At 38.1% G+C, this 16,963-nt stretch overlaps 1 protein-coding gene across 1 annotated transcript in view; it reads left to right on the top strand.

Moving 5' to 3' along the window:
* Window positions 1–16,963, top strand: part of CCDC148 (coiled-coil domain containing 148) — a 146,914-nt gene that overhangs the window by 93,573 nt on the left and 36,378 nt on the right. Inside the window, exon 7 of the mRNA XM_054562710.1 lies at window positions 2,829–2,947. Coding sequence (XP_054418685.1) covers window positions 2,829–2,947 — 119 coding nt within the window. The remainder of the gene's footprint in view (window positions 1–2,828; window positions 2,948–16,963) is intronic.

The following is a 16,963-nucleotide window of genomic DNA, read 5'->3' as shown; positions in this document are numbered from 1 at the left end:
TGGGAGTCTAAAGAAAGTTATTAGATTTTTGTTAATGGGTGAGATTTGTGTATATTTTCATGGAAGAAAAGGAAGTGGCAAAGACCAAAAGGCTGAAGGTACAAGGTGGAGAGGGGTGGACTATGGAGTAAGGTTACAGAGAAGATGGGATTGGAGGATAGGACCTGGAACCCTTGTGTGGGATAAGTCTTGCAGAGTGGGAAGGACATCTCTTCTTTTGAGGGCAGGATATTAATTATCTTTTAGTCTCCATTTCCTCTGATAAAAGCAAAGAATAGAGGCTGGCATAGAGATTAACATAGTAAACAGGTTTTAGAATGCCACCATGAGTAATTGAGAAGCATTGACCCAGCATTCATTAAAGGAATGCTGATTGTCGATGAAGTTTCAGTTGAAACCATACTATGGTCCCAGTTTCTACAGATGCGTAATTCACTTATCAATCAAATGTTTATTAGGTGTATACTATGTCCTATATACTTTAATTGCTGTTGGAAGTGCCAAGGTAAATAAATCAGTTGCTGCTGTCTAGTGGGGGAGAGAAACAAGTATTCTAATTAACAAAGCCTTGTAATGAGGGCTATACTAGAGGATCAATGGCTCTAATTAAAGATTTCAGAACTGGAATGGTTCTTGATGATAATAGAATCCTGGAGGAGTAGATGGCTCACTGGACTGTAGGAAGTCATGGAACTGTGAGATTTGCAGGTGGGAAGAGCACTTAGATGCTGAAGTTGCTGATGAAGGTAGAAGGAGTTGGTTTAGACAACAACCCCTGTGTGGCTGTGAATGTTTGATAGTGACCTGGAAACACACATATGGCCAGTGATTAGGACAGGTAGAGGGTGATAACCAACTAGTGAAAACATCAAAGCAAGAAGGCATTGTATGTGAAAGGAGCAGTTAACAAGGAGGAAAATGACCAAACCATTTCCCAGCCTCTTGGCACATGGGGCATTGGAATATGAGCATCATTCCAGTTTTAGTCAAAACCATAGAATAGTGTTCAGAAGGTTAAAGAAGTAGAGGATTTAATGTATGATGATGCAGGAGTTTCAGAGGACCTGGTAGAAAGAACTGGGAAGGAGTAAACCAGGAGAGAGAGACAGACAGAGACAGTGGACTGACTCACGATGCAGCAATAGCTGAGGGTACCAGAGAGTCAAGGATGGAAATAATTGGAGTTTAGATGTCAAAAAGTCTCAGGTGTGACATACTTCTAGGATCTGCACAGGACAGAGCACCAAATGGTGTCAGCAATCTCTGGATACCAGCAGCCTTGGGTGGGTCCACTTGTAGTCAAGGGATTGTTGACAAAAGGTCCACTGACTTCCCTCCAAGGCCAATGCTGGGAAGAAGGAAACATTGGTCTGTTGGACCTCAGAGAAAAATGCTCTTTAATTTCTGTTTTAGATTCAAAATTTAGTTTTGAAGTAGCTTCCTTTTCTCTGATTATGAAAGAAATACATATTGCAAACAATAAGGTAACACAGAGAAGTATTAAGAATAAAATAAAGATCATTTATAAATTCCAGAGGGAGAGAATATGATCCCTGTTAGCAGTTCCATACCTGGCACTAATCGAACATCTTGGCATTTGTCTGAAATTCACCTTATCTGCCAGTTTTCTTTCTCTCCCTCTTCTACCCTCTTTTTCACTCCCCATCTTTGGTGCTGCCTCCTTTCTGGCTTCATTCCTGTTCTCCCCAAATTCTGATCTCAGTCATTCCTGGAGTGGAACCATTTTCACCTTGAGCTCATCCGCTGTTTCAGTCAGTGTTGAATGGGTGTCTCTACTGTGCCTGCTGGGTGGCAGGCTCTGCTGCAGGGTCGCCGCGGCTGTGGCCATGGTGCTCTGGGTGCTTCTTTTGGTCCTCCCAGGGGTCAGAAACTAAGTTGCTAGGGCAAGTTCAAAAACCACTTTGCTTTTCCTATTCACTTCTAAAAAGAGAAATTGCCATATTGGGAGTGGTGGGGCTAACCCATCCTCTACAACAGACCCTCTGTGGAGTCACTTTACTGGCAAGATCCAGTCTCTTGACCCAGAAAGAACATGGCTGGCCACAATGGGGAATGAGCCCCTGAAAAACAAACATTAATTTCAATAGCTGCATCAGTGGGAGAACCCTGAAAAATGGTTTCAGCCCCCAGAAAATAGCATGTGTGTAATTCTGGTTTTCTCATTCTGCCTCCAGAGAAAGGAAGAAAAACAGGCTTAGCAAGAATAATGCTTTCATCTTTTTGAGCTCAATAAATTTGTCCTTTATTTTACCACATAAGTCAGAACTACTGTATATCACAACACTGCTAATTTTTTCTTTTCTTCCTTCCTCCCACCTATCTCCTGCCACTTCCCCAGAAGCATAAAGCTTTCAACATCCTGCTGTCCATTAGCATAAATAAACTCATGCTTTTAAAGTAAAAATAGGTTAATGCTATATTTGTTAGAGGCTGCATTACCAGAAGAGGATAAAAATATGCTTGAGTTACAGGTAGATCATATACTTTAGAGACAATAACATGCTTTCATTGTGGTTCCCAGAAAGTCAATTTTCTTAGCCATAGATTTAAACCTTAGGTCTCCATACAAGCTACATTTCCACTTCCAAACTGTTAAACCATAGAGTTTCTCAGGACATGACCCTTCGTGTTTTAATTTATTTTTCCTGTTGCCAATATATTGCAAGCAGATATAATAAATGAAAAAGATGAAGTGCTATTTAAATTCAATCTTTGCTATATGAACCAATGGATAATGTTGTTATAACTTTTCTCCTTGTTTTTATGTTTGTTGTTAATTTAAATTTTATGTAACATTTATACAATAGATAAGGAAATACTGGGCTGAAAAAGAACAGAACTGGCAAGAAATGGAAATGAGAGACCTTCGGCGTCTAGAAGAACTGAAGAAATTAATGGCTGAACAGTCAGTAAAAGACAGAGAAAGGTAAAAGAAAAATTCTAAATTGTGTGATGATTGAGGTAGTGAATGGATCTTCTCTCATGTGTTAGGGTAAACACTATCAGTGGGAATATTTTTACAATTAATGTATACTTCTATTCACAAATAGATAATCTGGAAATTAGAATGTATTTTAAACTCATATTTATATGCAAATCACTACTTTTTTCATATGTATATAATTGATTATCCTACTACAGTTGTCCCATTTTTTTCTCCACTTTATTCCCCTCTGCCCTGCACCCCCCCTGCCACCAGCAGTCCCCCCTCTTAGTTCATGTCCATGGGTCATACATATAAGCTCTTTGGCTTCTCCATTTCCTATACTGTTCCTAGTGTCCCCCTGTCTGTTGTGTACCTACTATATATGTCTCTTATTCCCTGTATCTTTCCTCCCATTCTTCCCCCCTCCTCTGATCTCCATTTCTGTGATTCTGTTCCTGTTCTAGTTGTTCCTGTTCTAGTTGTTTACAATACGGGATTCAGACCGTATTGTAGAAGGTGTAGTTGTGGCCTACTGCATGGTGGAGAAGTTCTTGGATGGTTTAGTTTCTTTTTCTTTCTTTTTTTTTAGGTTCAATTGTTGGTAGCTGTGAGTCTGTTCTCATTTTACTGTTCATAGTTTTTGATCTTCTTCTTTTTCTTAGATAAGTTCCTTTAACATTTCATATAATAAGGGCTTGGTGATGATGAACTCCTTTAACATGACCTTATCTGGGAGTCACTTTATCTGGCCTTCCATGAAATGATAGTTTTGCTGGGAAGAGTAATCTTGGGGGTAGGTCCTTGCCTTTCATGACTTTGAATACTTCTTGCCAGACCCTTCTTGCCTGCAAGATTTCTTTTGAGAAATCAGCTCATAGTCTTATGGGAACTCCTTTGTAGGTAACTGTCTCCTTTTCTCTTGCTGCTTTTAAGATTCTCTCCTTATCTTTAGTCTTGGATAATATAATTATGATCAACCTTGGTGTGTGCTTCCTCGGGTCCAACTTCTTTGGGACTCTGTACTTCCTGGATTCCCCGGAAGTCTATTTCCTTGGCCAGATTGGGGAAGTTCTCCTTCGTTCTTTGTTCAAATAAGTTTTCAATTTCTTGCTCTTCCTTTTTCTCCTTCTGTCACCCCTATGATTTGGATGTTGGGACATTTAAAGTCCCAGAAGTTTCTAAGCCTCTCCTCATGTTTTTGAATTCTTGTTTCTTCATTCTGTTCTGGTTGAATGTTTATCTTTTCCTTCTGCTCCAAATTGTTGATTTGAGTCCCGGTTTCCTTCCCTTCACTGTTGGTTCCCTGTCCATTTTTCTTTATTTCACTTTTCATAGCCTTCACTTTTTCCTCCATTTTGTCACCACACTCAACCATTTCTGTGAGCATCCAGATTACCAGTGTTTTGAACTGTATATTGGATAGGTTGGCTATCCGTTCATTGCTTAGTTCTAGTTTTGGAGCCTTGATCTGTTCTTTCATTTGGGCCATATTTATTTGTTTCAGTGCACCTGTTACATTGGGAGGGGCAGAGCCTTAGGTATTCACCAGGATGGGGCAACCCAGGTTGCTGCATTGTGATGCTGTATTTAGGGGAGGGGTCCAAGAGGAAGCATTGCTGCTTGCTCTGCTCTCACTCCACTTTCAGTCACTTCCCTTGCTACCTACAAGCAAATTGGGTCCTTCTGGTGCTGATTCCTGGGTGAGTGGGTCTATGTATGTTCTGGGACTCTGTGGATCTCTCCAGTGAACTCTCCTGTGAAGCTGGGAGTTTCTCCCACCCTTGCAACCCCCACAGGTTTTCACAGCCAGGAGTTTTGAGGCTTTGTTTTCATGTGCTGGAACCCTGGATTGTGCAGTATTTCTTGCTCCCCAGCTGTTCCTCTCAGTTTATATGCACACAAATGTGGGACTCCCAGTCTTCCAACTGCTGTTTTGTAGCATGTCCTCTCTGCCCTGGCTACCCATCTCCGTCCCACCTACCTGTCTGGGTGAATGTTTCTTCTTTAACTCCTTGGTTGTTGGACTTCCCTGCAGTTCAGTTTTCTGGAAGTTCTGGTTATTTTTCATTTTTAAATTTGTTGTTGTCCTCCTTTAGTTGTGTGAGGATGCAAAGTGTGTCTACCTATGCCTCAATCTTGGCCAGAAGTCCTGAATCACTAGTTTTTAATTTTGTTACTTAGATAGCTTCCTAGTTAAAACCCTCACAGGAGATTTCAAAGTATTTGATTGCCCACTGTGTCCATGAGATAATACTAGATGCTGTTGTGACTTAATATATTGACCCAGGAAGAGGAAAATATTATTCAGAAGAGAAGGGAGACCCACTTACTATGGCTGAAGCTGGTATAGACAATTCAGAGTTACAGTGTGCTATATGGTATTCATTCTAGTATACTTAATTTTCCTATACCTATATAGAAAAAAACCCTGAATTTCCAAAGATAATGTTTATTTTATTTAAAAAAAATTCTGTTATAATGATTTTAGAAAGAGGGGAAGAGGGGGAAAGAAACATTGATGTGAGAGAAAAACACCAATCTGTTGCCTCTTGCACACACTTCATCGGGGACCAAACCAGAAACCCAGGCATGTGCCCTGATGGGGAACTGAACCTTTTGGTTTGTAGAATGACACCCGACCAACTGAGCCACATTGGCTGGAGTGATAATGGTTTTTTTTTAGAACTGGAAAGGACATTAGGATCAACTAACCCAGTCTCCTCATTTTATGAATGAGGACACTGAAAAATTAAAATTATTTATCCAACATTAGTGTATCAATCAGGGTCAGAGACAACACAGTAATTTGAATAGGAAAGCTTAAAATTAAAAATTATTCATTCTAGAAAATCTGTTACATAAAAGGATAAAGAACACCCCAGGGATAAAGAGGGTTCCCATGGAAGAAACAAATTTGGAAGTTTTTTCCCCGCCCCTTTCTGTGTCGGGATTCAGACCATATTGTAGAAGGTGTGGTTGTGGCCTACTGCATGGTGGAGAAATTCTTAGATGGTCTAAGGAAGATCTTGTGCACAATCAACAGGTAAGCAGGAACTACCCTACTTGGGTGCAGGAGGCCAAAGCTGGAAATCAGTCAGTGATATGCTTGCAAGTGGGAATCTGACCATGGGAGTGCCTCTGAAATCTGTCGAGAAACTATGTGGTGCCATTGGAACTCCATGGGCACATGCACCACTGGGTGTCTCTCACACTTGCTGCTGGCAGACACGTGGTAGGAGCAGGAAGGGTAAAGACTGGAACCAGGAAGAAAAGCTGCTTTCTTCTACAGCATCCCTCCAGCACTCTTTTCTGACATAACATTGTGTCAGCTGAAAGGGAGAAGCAATTACAGGGTTCAGCTCTATTTTCACAGAGCAGACAATGAAGGGCAGATTTGGAGCTGCAAGACAATAAATCGGTAACTGACATAGTTATCTAGTTTTGCAAGCTCCTGAGTGGACTTTCACGAAAGATTAATTAAGGGCAGATCTTTCATTTCATAACATAAATCACAGTAAGTTTTCTTTATAGTTAGTCAATGAAAAAAAAGTTGTCCAAATTCTGTACTTCCTGTTCAGTTTTGCTGTGAAAATAAAACTGCTCTAAAAAATAAAGCCATTTTAAAAATTGTCCCCTAGACTTATAAAGAACTTTGGAGGGCATAATCATTTTATACAGAGGTCCGCTTGTATCTAGGAAGCTTCCTTTGTGACCCGTGCGGCATTTATCTCAAACTCCAGTCACAAGATTGCAGCGTGAATCTGGAGCTCCACATAGATGCCGGGAAATTCCTAAGGATTTTTCTGGATGAAATTCACATTATTTCCTAGGTACCACAGGATTTTAGTGTCGTGCTTGACTTATTATAAAGAAAACAGGGAATATAGCAAAGCTCAGACTCAAGTCTAGGAAGTGAAACACCCAGAAAAAAAAAAAAACAATTAAACGAGCACAAACCAAGATATAAGGGAAATCAGAAGACAGGCTACACCATGTGTCAGAGATAAATTGCACAAATAACTAAATACTAAAGAACAAGACAAAGGTGATGGTCAAAAGGCTGGTTGGGTAGCCTGGAACTATGCTGGGGAAACAAAAGTGGGCCACAGGAATCAAAGGGGGTGGAGAAAACAGAACAGATGCAAGATCCCAGTAACTAGGGGACATGCTTCTAATAGAATCTCTCCTCATAGCCAGGGAGTTTCTTTGATTACAGAACCATTTTAGTCTTTTGCTTCCTGTCCCAATAATTATCAAGATTAGCTGACTCAGAACTCAAGTTGAAAAGAAGAAAAGGAAAATTAGATTAATCTACATTATATAACAGGAAAAAATAAGCACATTATAAACATAGTGAAAAGATTACCAAGAACTAGGAACCAGAGATCAGAGTTTTAGTATTAAATCTTCCTGGAATAGTGTATGACCTAGCAAAGGTCATTCTCTTAACCTCCACAAGGCTGTTTTGTCCTTTGTAAATTTGAATTGGATGACTTCTGTGAACTAAGAGATCTATCAACTGTTAAGGGTCTATGATGTGTATGTTCAACTCATGTGAAATGTAATTAAGATTGTTATGAATCCCTGCCCTGACTGGGTAGCTCAGTTGGTTGGAGCATTTTCCCAATATACCAAGGTTGCTGGTGTGATCCCTGGTCAGGGCACATGAAAGATCCAACCAATGAATGCATAAATAAATGGAACAACAAATCTCTCTCTCTCTCTCTCCCTGTTACTTCCTCTCTCTCAAATAAAAAAATAAAAAAAATTAAAGAAAAACATTATTATGAATCCAACATTTGCATGCCAATGGAAAATCAACGAGAAAGGCCATTAAAATATCAGGATAATATATCAGGAGATCATTCTCAGAGAATTCTGGATGATGTTGTAGATAAGAACACGGTCCTCATTCTGCAATTTAGGGAAATAACATGTAAAAATTGCTGGTAGTTTTTGCATCTGTACCAGAAGTTGTATTTTATGTAACCATTCTGAAACTAAGAAATTGGTTGATCAGTTAAAATGTTTTCCTCTACTATTGAAATAAATTCACAAATCTCATATTTGATATTATAATTGTAGGCACATTTTTCTCATGTCAGAATAAGAAGTCTTGAAACAGTTTCCAGATCTGTTAAAAATACATGCACACAGCCTTGAAGGGTTAGAATGTCTGTTCTTTATTTTCTTTTCCTATTTTTTCTATATAAAGTTTCTTGAAAACAATATCCATAAATTAACACATAGATTACACCATAAGCAAATTATATTTTGTAGGTCAAAAATGGTTTAAGTATCCACAATTTTGTGTGGTTCAATGTAATTTTTCAAACTTTATTTCTTAATTATATTTCCCTTCTCAATCTCTTACATTTCTTTTTGCTCTCATTATTTTGTTGAAATTGTTGCCAAACTTTCCACTACCCCACTGATTTCCTGATACCCTATTTTTATTTCTCGGTATGCCATAGAGGTAGAGGGAAGGCTCTAGTCTAGAACCAGGTTCTTCACATTAGAATCTTGGCTTTATCCTGTGTAGCTGTGTGACCTTGGCTATGCCATTTAACTTCTCTGAACTTCAGTTTCTTCATCTGTACAGTGAAGACATAAATGGTATCTACTTCATAGAATTGTTGCAAGGAATAAATAAGATATTAAATTAACATACCACTTGGAATATAGTAAATATTCATTCAATATAAGTGATCACTAACAATGACCTTTAAAAATGAAACACCATCAACATAATTTTTCCTCAAAATATTTAAGCATTTTAAATATTCTATATATATAACATGTATCATGAAGACAATCTTATAACAAAATGGTTAAATTCAATAAAATACTACTATCTTCATACAATCTCTTCTGTAGAAATCATTTGTTATCAGTATGTGTGTGTATATATATTATATGTATATATCACCTATGTGTATCTATGTAAAATGAATTTAATAGTAACAACAAAAAAATATTTTATAATAACATACCACTATATTAACACTCTGGCTACCATAGCTGGTGACTTAAACAACAGAAATTTATTTTCTCACAGTTCTGGAGGCCAGAAGTCCAAGGTCAAGTTGCCAACATGGTTGGTTCCTGGTGTATAGACAGCTGCCTTCTTGTTTGGTGCTCATAAGATGAGGAGAGAGAGGCAGCTAGCTCTTTATATCTCCTCTTATAAGGGCACTAATCCCATTATGAGGGCACACTCTCATGACTTCATCTAAACCTAATAATTTCCTTAAAGCCCAACTCCCAAATACGACTGCACCAGAGGTTAGAATGTCAAAATATCAACTTTGAAAGGACACAATCCATTTATAGCAACCATGTGTGTAAAAAAAGTATTTATGTACATACAAAGCACCTACTTACTATTAACTATTATTTATGGGTTGCCACTGGCATAAAAGTTTTTTGTACCAATTAGAAAAGGTGCTTCCTTCTGATGGCAAAGTGCATAGTGCCCCACTGGGAGAGACAAATTAGAAAAAGGAAAACTCCCTTTATGAGACATTGCACACGGCCTGACGAGTATAGGCCATGCTGGACTGCATTCCTCATTTACACTCCTGGCTGGGGATTTCTTTTGCAAAGTACAAATTTCAAAATGATACATAGTAACCCTACAAATAGACCTAACTAATTGTTTTACAACACTACATATTATCCATGTTTCTTCTAAAACTTAGCCATCTGGAATTTATTTTCATGAATGATAGGAGCTAAGCGTCTGACTTTTATTTTTTGGTCTAAATTGATAGCTAACTGTTTCAACACCAGTTATTTGATGATTCATTCTTATCCACTGATTTGAAATGCCACCTTTATCATATATTATACTTCTAATTATGATTTTATATCCATACAGACTCTTGATTATATGAAATAAAAACTGATCTATATTTATATTTTTACATGGACACCATGCTGTTTTAGTTATTCTGTTTGCTATCTGATAGAACAAGTGAACACTCATTGTTATTTTCAAAAATATCTTAGTTATTATGTGAAATTTTATTTTAAAAATCCTGTTGATTTTTTGCCCTGAAATTGTGTTAAAGAGAGCTGATATATACACCAAATTTATCTCTAATCTATGATCATGCTTCCAGAATAGCTCTTCAGTTCAAGTGTTCTCTTAGGTTCTTTAGAAAATTCTATCGTTTTTTTTTTCCCCCTAGTGGAGGCTCAGATATTATTTTGGTTACATAGGAACTGATGACCCAAGAAGCTGACTACAAATTTTCTTTAGTAGCTATGTCTGAAAAAGTGTCTGAAGTAGGAAGTAGCAGTGAGGATGCAGAAGAGACAGATGTTTATGAAGTATTTAGATTATGTAAGGGATGGTGGCTCATTTCACTAGAGATGGAGTTGGAGAGAAGACAGAAAAAGAAGCATGATCCTGAACAGTACTGAGCTTTTCTCATGTCCTTTTGGGTTGAAAGCTTTAGTTGTTTTGTTTTCAGTCTTTTTTATTTTCTAATAAAGTCATTTGATCATAGGTTTTTCTCGCTGTTTTTGGCCACATTATACAAGGTTTAAAATATATTTTGATTATCTAATTACTAAATGTTTACATTTTGTTTTTGATATCCTCACAATAAATTGGTAGATATTGGGATGCTTGCCACAGGCAAAGTTGCTTATAGCTTTCATTTTCTACTTTTCTACTTCCTGTGTCATTTCATAAAAATGTGCAAAAATTCAGCTTGCTTATAGGAGGCTACTAACACTGCTACTTTTAACAGTAAAAACCTTTTTGTTGAAGAATAACTCATTTCATAAATTCCCATTTTAAGTGTACAATTAAATGATTCTTGGTAAATTTATAGAGTTGTACAACCATCAATAAAGTCCAGTTTTAGATCATTTGTTTCACACCAAGAACAGCACTTGGGCCCATTTGCATTACTTCCCAACCCCACTCCCAGCCCCCATGACAACTGATGTATTTTTTTCTCAATAGATTTGCCTTTTCTGGACATTTTATATAGATGTGATGCATCTGGGTTTTTTCCCTTGGCATTAAGTTTTTTTCCTGTTGGGAAAGATAATATCAATATGCGCAAGATGATAAGAAACAGGTTCCAAACTTATATAAAGTATGACAGCAATTCTATAAAAGACTTTCATGTGAACCAGGGTCAAATATTCACTCACATTACTCCCAAATGTGGGAAAATTAGCAACTGATCTGGACTTCTTTGTGAACCCTCTTCTTCAGGGTAGTGAGGAAAGATAGAAACTTCTTAATGAAACTATCTCAAACGCTTTCACTTCGGATTATCTCTATCTGTTTGGGTGGTAAAGTACAAACTCTCCGGAGGTCAGGCAACCTCCCCCAGGGGAAGCGCGGGGTAGCTGGGCAGCCGAAGTTCCTGATGCCCTCTGCGTCCTCGTTAGCCTCCACTGTTTCACTTCATCCCTTCACCTCCCCAGCTATCCAACAGAACCGTTATTTCAATCACATATATAATTTTAAATTTTCTGGTAGCCACATTGAAAGATATAAAAAGTAAAAGGTGAAATTGACTTTGAAAATAAATTTTAAGTAACCCAATAGATCAGAAAACATTATCGTTTCAGTATGCTATCAATATAAAATTATTGAGATGTTTTACATTCTTTTTTTCATATGAAGTCTTTGAAATTTGCTGTATGTTTTACACTTTCAGCACATGTCAGTTTGGAGTAGTCACAGTTCAAGTGCAGAATAGCCTGATGTGGTTAATGGCACCATTCTGGCCAGTAGAGATGTGTAGGCAAGCTTAGCAGCCTCTTGGCAATGGAGGGCTAAGTGCATGCAGATTCTGACTCCACTATAGAATTGATACCATGTTTTATATAAACATTGAACCCTGCTATTGTCTTCATCTTGCATCTTTCAAGATCTTCACTACCCTTGCCAGGATGTCCTTGGTATCTCTTGTTTTAGGAATGGCTTTCGTCCTTATGCAATTCACTGGTAGCATAACTAAATCCACTTAGTCATAGAGTTTGGGCCAACATATGCAGCTGCTGACACTGCCGTTGCCTCTGGTCCTGAGGTCCTCTCCTCTGGGTCTCACCAGCCCTGGTTTTCCCAGCATGTGCTTCCAATGAGACCTTGTGTGAGCTGTGAGAAATAAATGTTTTCTTATATATTCTCTAAACACCTCCCTTTGTTCCTGTGTCAGGCTGGACAGGATGCCATATGGAATGCAGGGCTTCCGTGGGAGGCATTTTATACTAGGAAAGTGGGGAACCAGCCCCATGTTCTTGGCTTCTTTCATAGCTATCTCAGTATTTCTGCTTAGCCCCCAAACATCACAGTTTGACCCACAAAGGGGTAGAAAGCGAAAGAGCTGGTGTATGAGAACTTCACCTACTTCTTGTTTCCATGCTGGTAGAATGAATGCCAAAGGGAAATATGATTTCCAGGATAAATAAAATAGATGGAGTTAATATTTTCAAAATGTTCTTTCTGTGATATCTATACAAAGAAAAAGTCTGAAAAGAAACATAACCCTATGATAACAGATTTTGTCTCTAGGTAATGAAATGAAAGATTGTTTTGATTTTCTTCCTTATAGTTCTGTATTTTCCAAAATTTCCACAATGAGCATACATTTGCGATAGTAAGAAAAACTCATAGTAGTTTTAAAAAGTAATAAATAAAACATCCTTTTCCATTGTCATTAGTTGTTTGACTGTGGGCTTCAAACTGGTGGGCAAAGTGGAAAGTAATGTGCAATGTATAGAAGTAAATCTACTAATCCAAATATAAGAATATTAAATAGAAGATACCCTTTTTAGGTAACAAAAGTCATCTTCAAAACAGACATAAGAACATATACTTCTGTGTTTTTGTTTTTTTACCGTGTTATTTATGCTTTGTATCATCTACTTTCTCTAATTCTGCATTTCAGGTCCTTGTGTAGCCATCCATCCTTCTTGTCACTTGACTTCCTCATGGTTCTCTTTCCAAAGCCTCTTTTCCCACCTACAGCTGGAAGCTAAACTCTCTTCTTTGGCGTACAGTGGTTCTTGCTTTCTTTCGTGCAGGGCTCTGAGTGCACTAGTTCCCCTTCCCGCTGGGGCCTGTTGGAGCCAATATCGCAACCCTAGTCACTGCAGTGTATAGCCCTGTGAGCTGCGATGGCTCTGTGGTATTTATGTTTCGGGGTAATTTTAAATACACACACACACACACACACACACACACACACACACACACACACAAGATGGAGCAAAAGTAGGTTTACTGCTGTGAGTATACAAATACACAGAAGTTATTCTCATATTATTACTTGTTTATTATTGTATTATTTTCCACAAAAACAACTGTAAACCTATTTTTTCTTTACTGAGTATTCTTTATGTTAGATACACAAAGGAAGGAGTAGAAAATAAGGACAGGTAATGGTCATACCTCATTTTCTTTATCTTTTTTTTAGCATCATAGCTTCCCATTACCATTGAAAGTTGCAGAGTAAACAAGCAGAAATTAGATCCCCCTTCTGTGCACAGAGGCCTCTCTTATCGTTATGACATTTTATAAATGATTGTTAAGATATTCAATCTGTAATTTTTCGGAAGTTCTGCCCTCTTGCAGCTAACATGGACACTCCTTTCTCTGTACAATGATTGTTTTTACAAGGATGGATATAATTGTGGCATTTCAGTTATTTTCCTTGCTGTTCCTTATAATTTTAATAGTCTGCCTCTTTCATTTACCTCCTTTATAATAATTCTAATATATTTAAAAATTTTTAAACTACGCACTCTAGATGATAATTTTAAAGATTTCTAAGAGCAGATTTACTTGGCCAAAAAATTCCTCTGGATATCATTTCATAACCAGAAAACTGAATAAAGTTGGCCATAACCAACAAAATAAAGGGGCAGGTTGTTAAGAACGTTATTGGCCAGCGTTAATGTACTAGTAGAGCAGTATTTCCAATCAATAGAATCACCTCAGAGCATTCGACAGTCCTGATACCCAGGCCAGTCCCCAACCATGTCGATCAGAATCTCCAGCAATGGGGTTTCAGCAACAGTTTTTGAAAATCATAAGGGAATCCTGAAGTGCAATGAAGTTTGAGAATGAGTGTACTTGAGTTCTTTGGATATTTTCTGAAGTATGGGCCACAAATCACCTATAAAATTCTTGATGAGATCCCACTTTTTGTAGAAGTGCCCTCAATTTCTCTTTTCTTAATGCTACATCCTCATTGAAATAGTTCAGGTAAGTCATATAAGTGAAACTTTACACTCACGGAAGAAATCCTCTGCAAGGACAAACCTTGGGTGTTTCTCTCCAAGCAGGTGCATGTGTGTGCGAGTGTGTGCACACTCACATGCATGTATGCACAGTGTGCATTTAATGGAGAAAGCATTGTTTTCTATAGTAACAAACACTAGTTTTTAGTTATTGTTTCCAAAAGAAGAGAATTTTTCTATGTTGTAAGACAATCAACATGTGAAGTTTAAGATGGCGATGACCATTTGGGAAGGAAGAAACTAGAACCAGCTGCCTTCCTCATACTAAATTGGCTTTGTTAATCTACTGTGTGTTTCGGATGCTTGCCAACAGCACCGGAATTGACAGTTATTGCATTTTCTAAGTAGTAAAACCAGATGTTTCTCTCTCTTTTCTTAACAATATGCAAAATGCAGCATGTTGTATTGGAAGACACGAAGTGCATTTAAAGTGGGTTCATAGTCTAATCTTTGAGATTTTTAAAGAGTATGCTTAGTGAAGTGACATTAACAGAGACTTTACAAACATTTGCTATGTTTTTGCCTCTCAGCATGACATTTCTCCAAATTAGTGGGAATGCTCTTGTTCATTAAGTCTCTGACAACCAACTCTCCATTCCGAGTGGAGGTGCCAAATGATGTCAACCAGGGATTACTGGAAGACATTAAACAGATATCATTCTTAGTGAGTCTATCTGTTTTGCCTTTTAAATGAAGTTAGATATGTTTCTCAAATTTACATTAATTTAAAAGACCCCACTGACAGCCAACATTCCATCTTCCAACCAATAGAGGTAATTTTGTCAAATAATAATAATAATAATAACACTTAGAACCTGCTCATTAGTATAACATAACTGACTATGGTGTGTGTGTGTGCACGTGCGCGTATGTATGCATATGTGTGTGTGTTTTCCTACATTGAGGCATGAGTACACAGATTATTTGGACATAATTGTAGTGTCCTGCAATGGACCGTAGCTGAGCACACATAATCGACAGGGGGAAATCTAAGAAATTTATGAACAAAACAATGTACAGTTATTTTCATGTGAAAATGAACAAGCAAGCCTCTGTCAGTGGGCAGGCGGGGCAGCAGCTGGGCAGACGAGGCTCCGCGGAGGGTCGTCCTAGTGGTCTCTGCTGACAGTTTATCTCCTGATGTTCGCAGGTCGAGCTCCAGATCAGCAGTCTCTTCCAAACTGTAGAGAATTAGAGAGGGCCTGTTGCTTAGTAGTTTGGTCTGCTTTTCCTTTATTGTTTACAGTTTCGATAGTTGATTTTAGAAAACTTTGCTTGTTAAAAAATCTACTGGATTTTAACTATTTTATGCCAAGTTGATCTGTCTGTTGCAGTTACTTATTTAGGATGTAAAATGGATTGCCACCATGTATATGTTTGGTAGAGAGCAGGCAATATTCAGAAACTCTTTAAAATATACTTTTATACAAAATGAGCATTATTGAATCCTTTTAGTGCCCACCATTATTTTTCTTTCATATGTATGTGTTAATAAAGTGACCATAGACGCCTTAATTATAGAGGGAATTGCTAGCTGCTCTGGTCTTTTCAACAGCCAATCATCTCATATTTTCTCCCTCAGAAACACAGACTTGTATCTTGGCCCGTAAGTAGTGCTACAGATATTTCAAAGTTTCTTTTTGGACACCAGGCTCTTTAAAACCGTATTATCTTTCTCCAAGTCAACATTTACACCGATCTTCAGAGGTAAATGATTTGCTGTTGCTCTTCAGCTGCAGAGGAATGCTGTGCTCTCCAAGACCACACTCAGTATTTGTGGATGAAACGGAGGCAACCGCTGTATACGTATTGATGTTTTTACCACGAACTCCTTAACTAGGGAGTTTCACTAAGCACTTTCAGGTAATGAAATATTGACCTTTTAGACATAAACTCCAGGAAGATTGTATAAAACTGCAGGGTTAGGTAGGCAGAAACTTAACAGCCATGGTTCAATGAAGGAAGTAGAAAGTCATGGATTGGGAGAAATATAATGACAACTTTCATGAAGTGCCACCACTATACTGGATATAATATAGCTTCAAAAACTTGATGTTTTATCCTTTGTTTAGGAGTACTGCAGGACACACAGAGCTGTCAGGTTATATTGAATAAGAATTGTTTAGGTAGCGAAGGAAGCATTTTTACAATCTTATTTTATATGTTTTTTTATATATATTCTAATATGAGTTTTATACTGTTATATCATTTTAAAGCTGGAAGTAATCTTGGAAACTATGCAGTCCTGCCTCCCTGTATTAACTAGGGTTCTGGTTTGCAAACAACAGAAGTCACTTTTAGTTGAATTTTGTAGTAAAAAGATTTTATCGAAAGATACCTGGATAGCTTACAGAATCATCTGCAGAACCAAGCTTTGAAAATGGTTACAATGTCAGAGGCTGTGAAGACAGGAAATAGTCAGGACTGTACCCCGACTCCCTCCTCAGAATCTCCCCAGTGAGTCCAACCACTGACCATTAGATGTCGCAGCTTGCCTCCCTCCCTGCTGCCCTGGGACTCTGGACATCACTATTGGCAACACTGCCTTTGCTCTTGTTCCTGCCATGCCGGCACTGCCCATGGCCTTAGCAGCATCTCCACGGGCCGTGCTGCTTTGCATCACTGGCTTCCAAGGGAAGGCCCTGATGGGCTGCATTCGGGTCAAGCACCCATGTGCTAGCTGCAAAGGAGGCTGGGACCGCAAGTAGCTGACATCCACTGACAGTGTGATTACTTCAAAAG

This window comes from Pteronotus mesoamericanus, unplaced genomic scaffold (genome assembly GCF_021234165.1).
Source record: "Pteronotus mesoamericanus isolate MK-2021 breed Mesoamerican mustached bat unplaced genomic scaffold, CSHL_Meso_final scaffold_651, whole genome shotgun sequence".
Lineage (NCBI taxonomy): Eukaryota > Metazoa > Chordata > Mammalia > Chiroptera > Mormoopidae > Pteronotus > Pteronotus mesoamericanus.
Note: the sequence above shows the minus strand (reverse complement) of the source record. Positions and strands in the feature narration are given on the sequence as shown.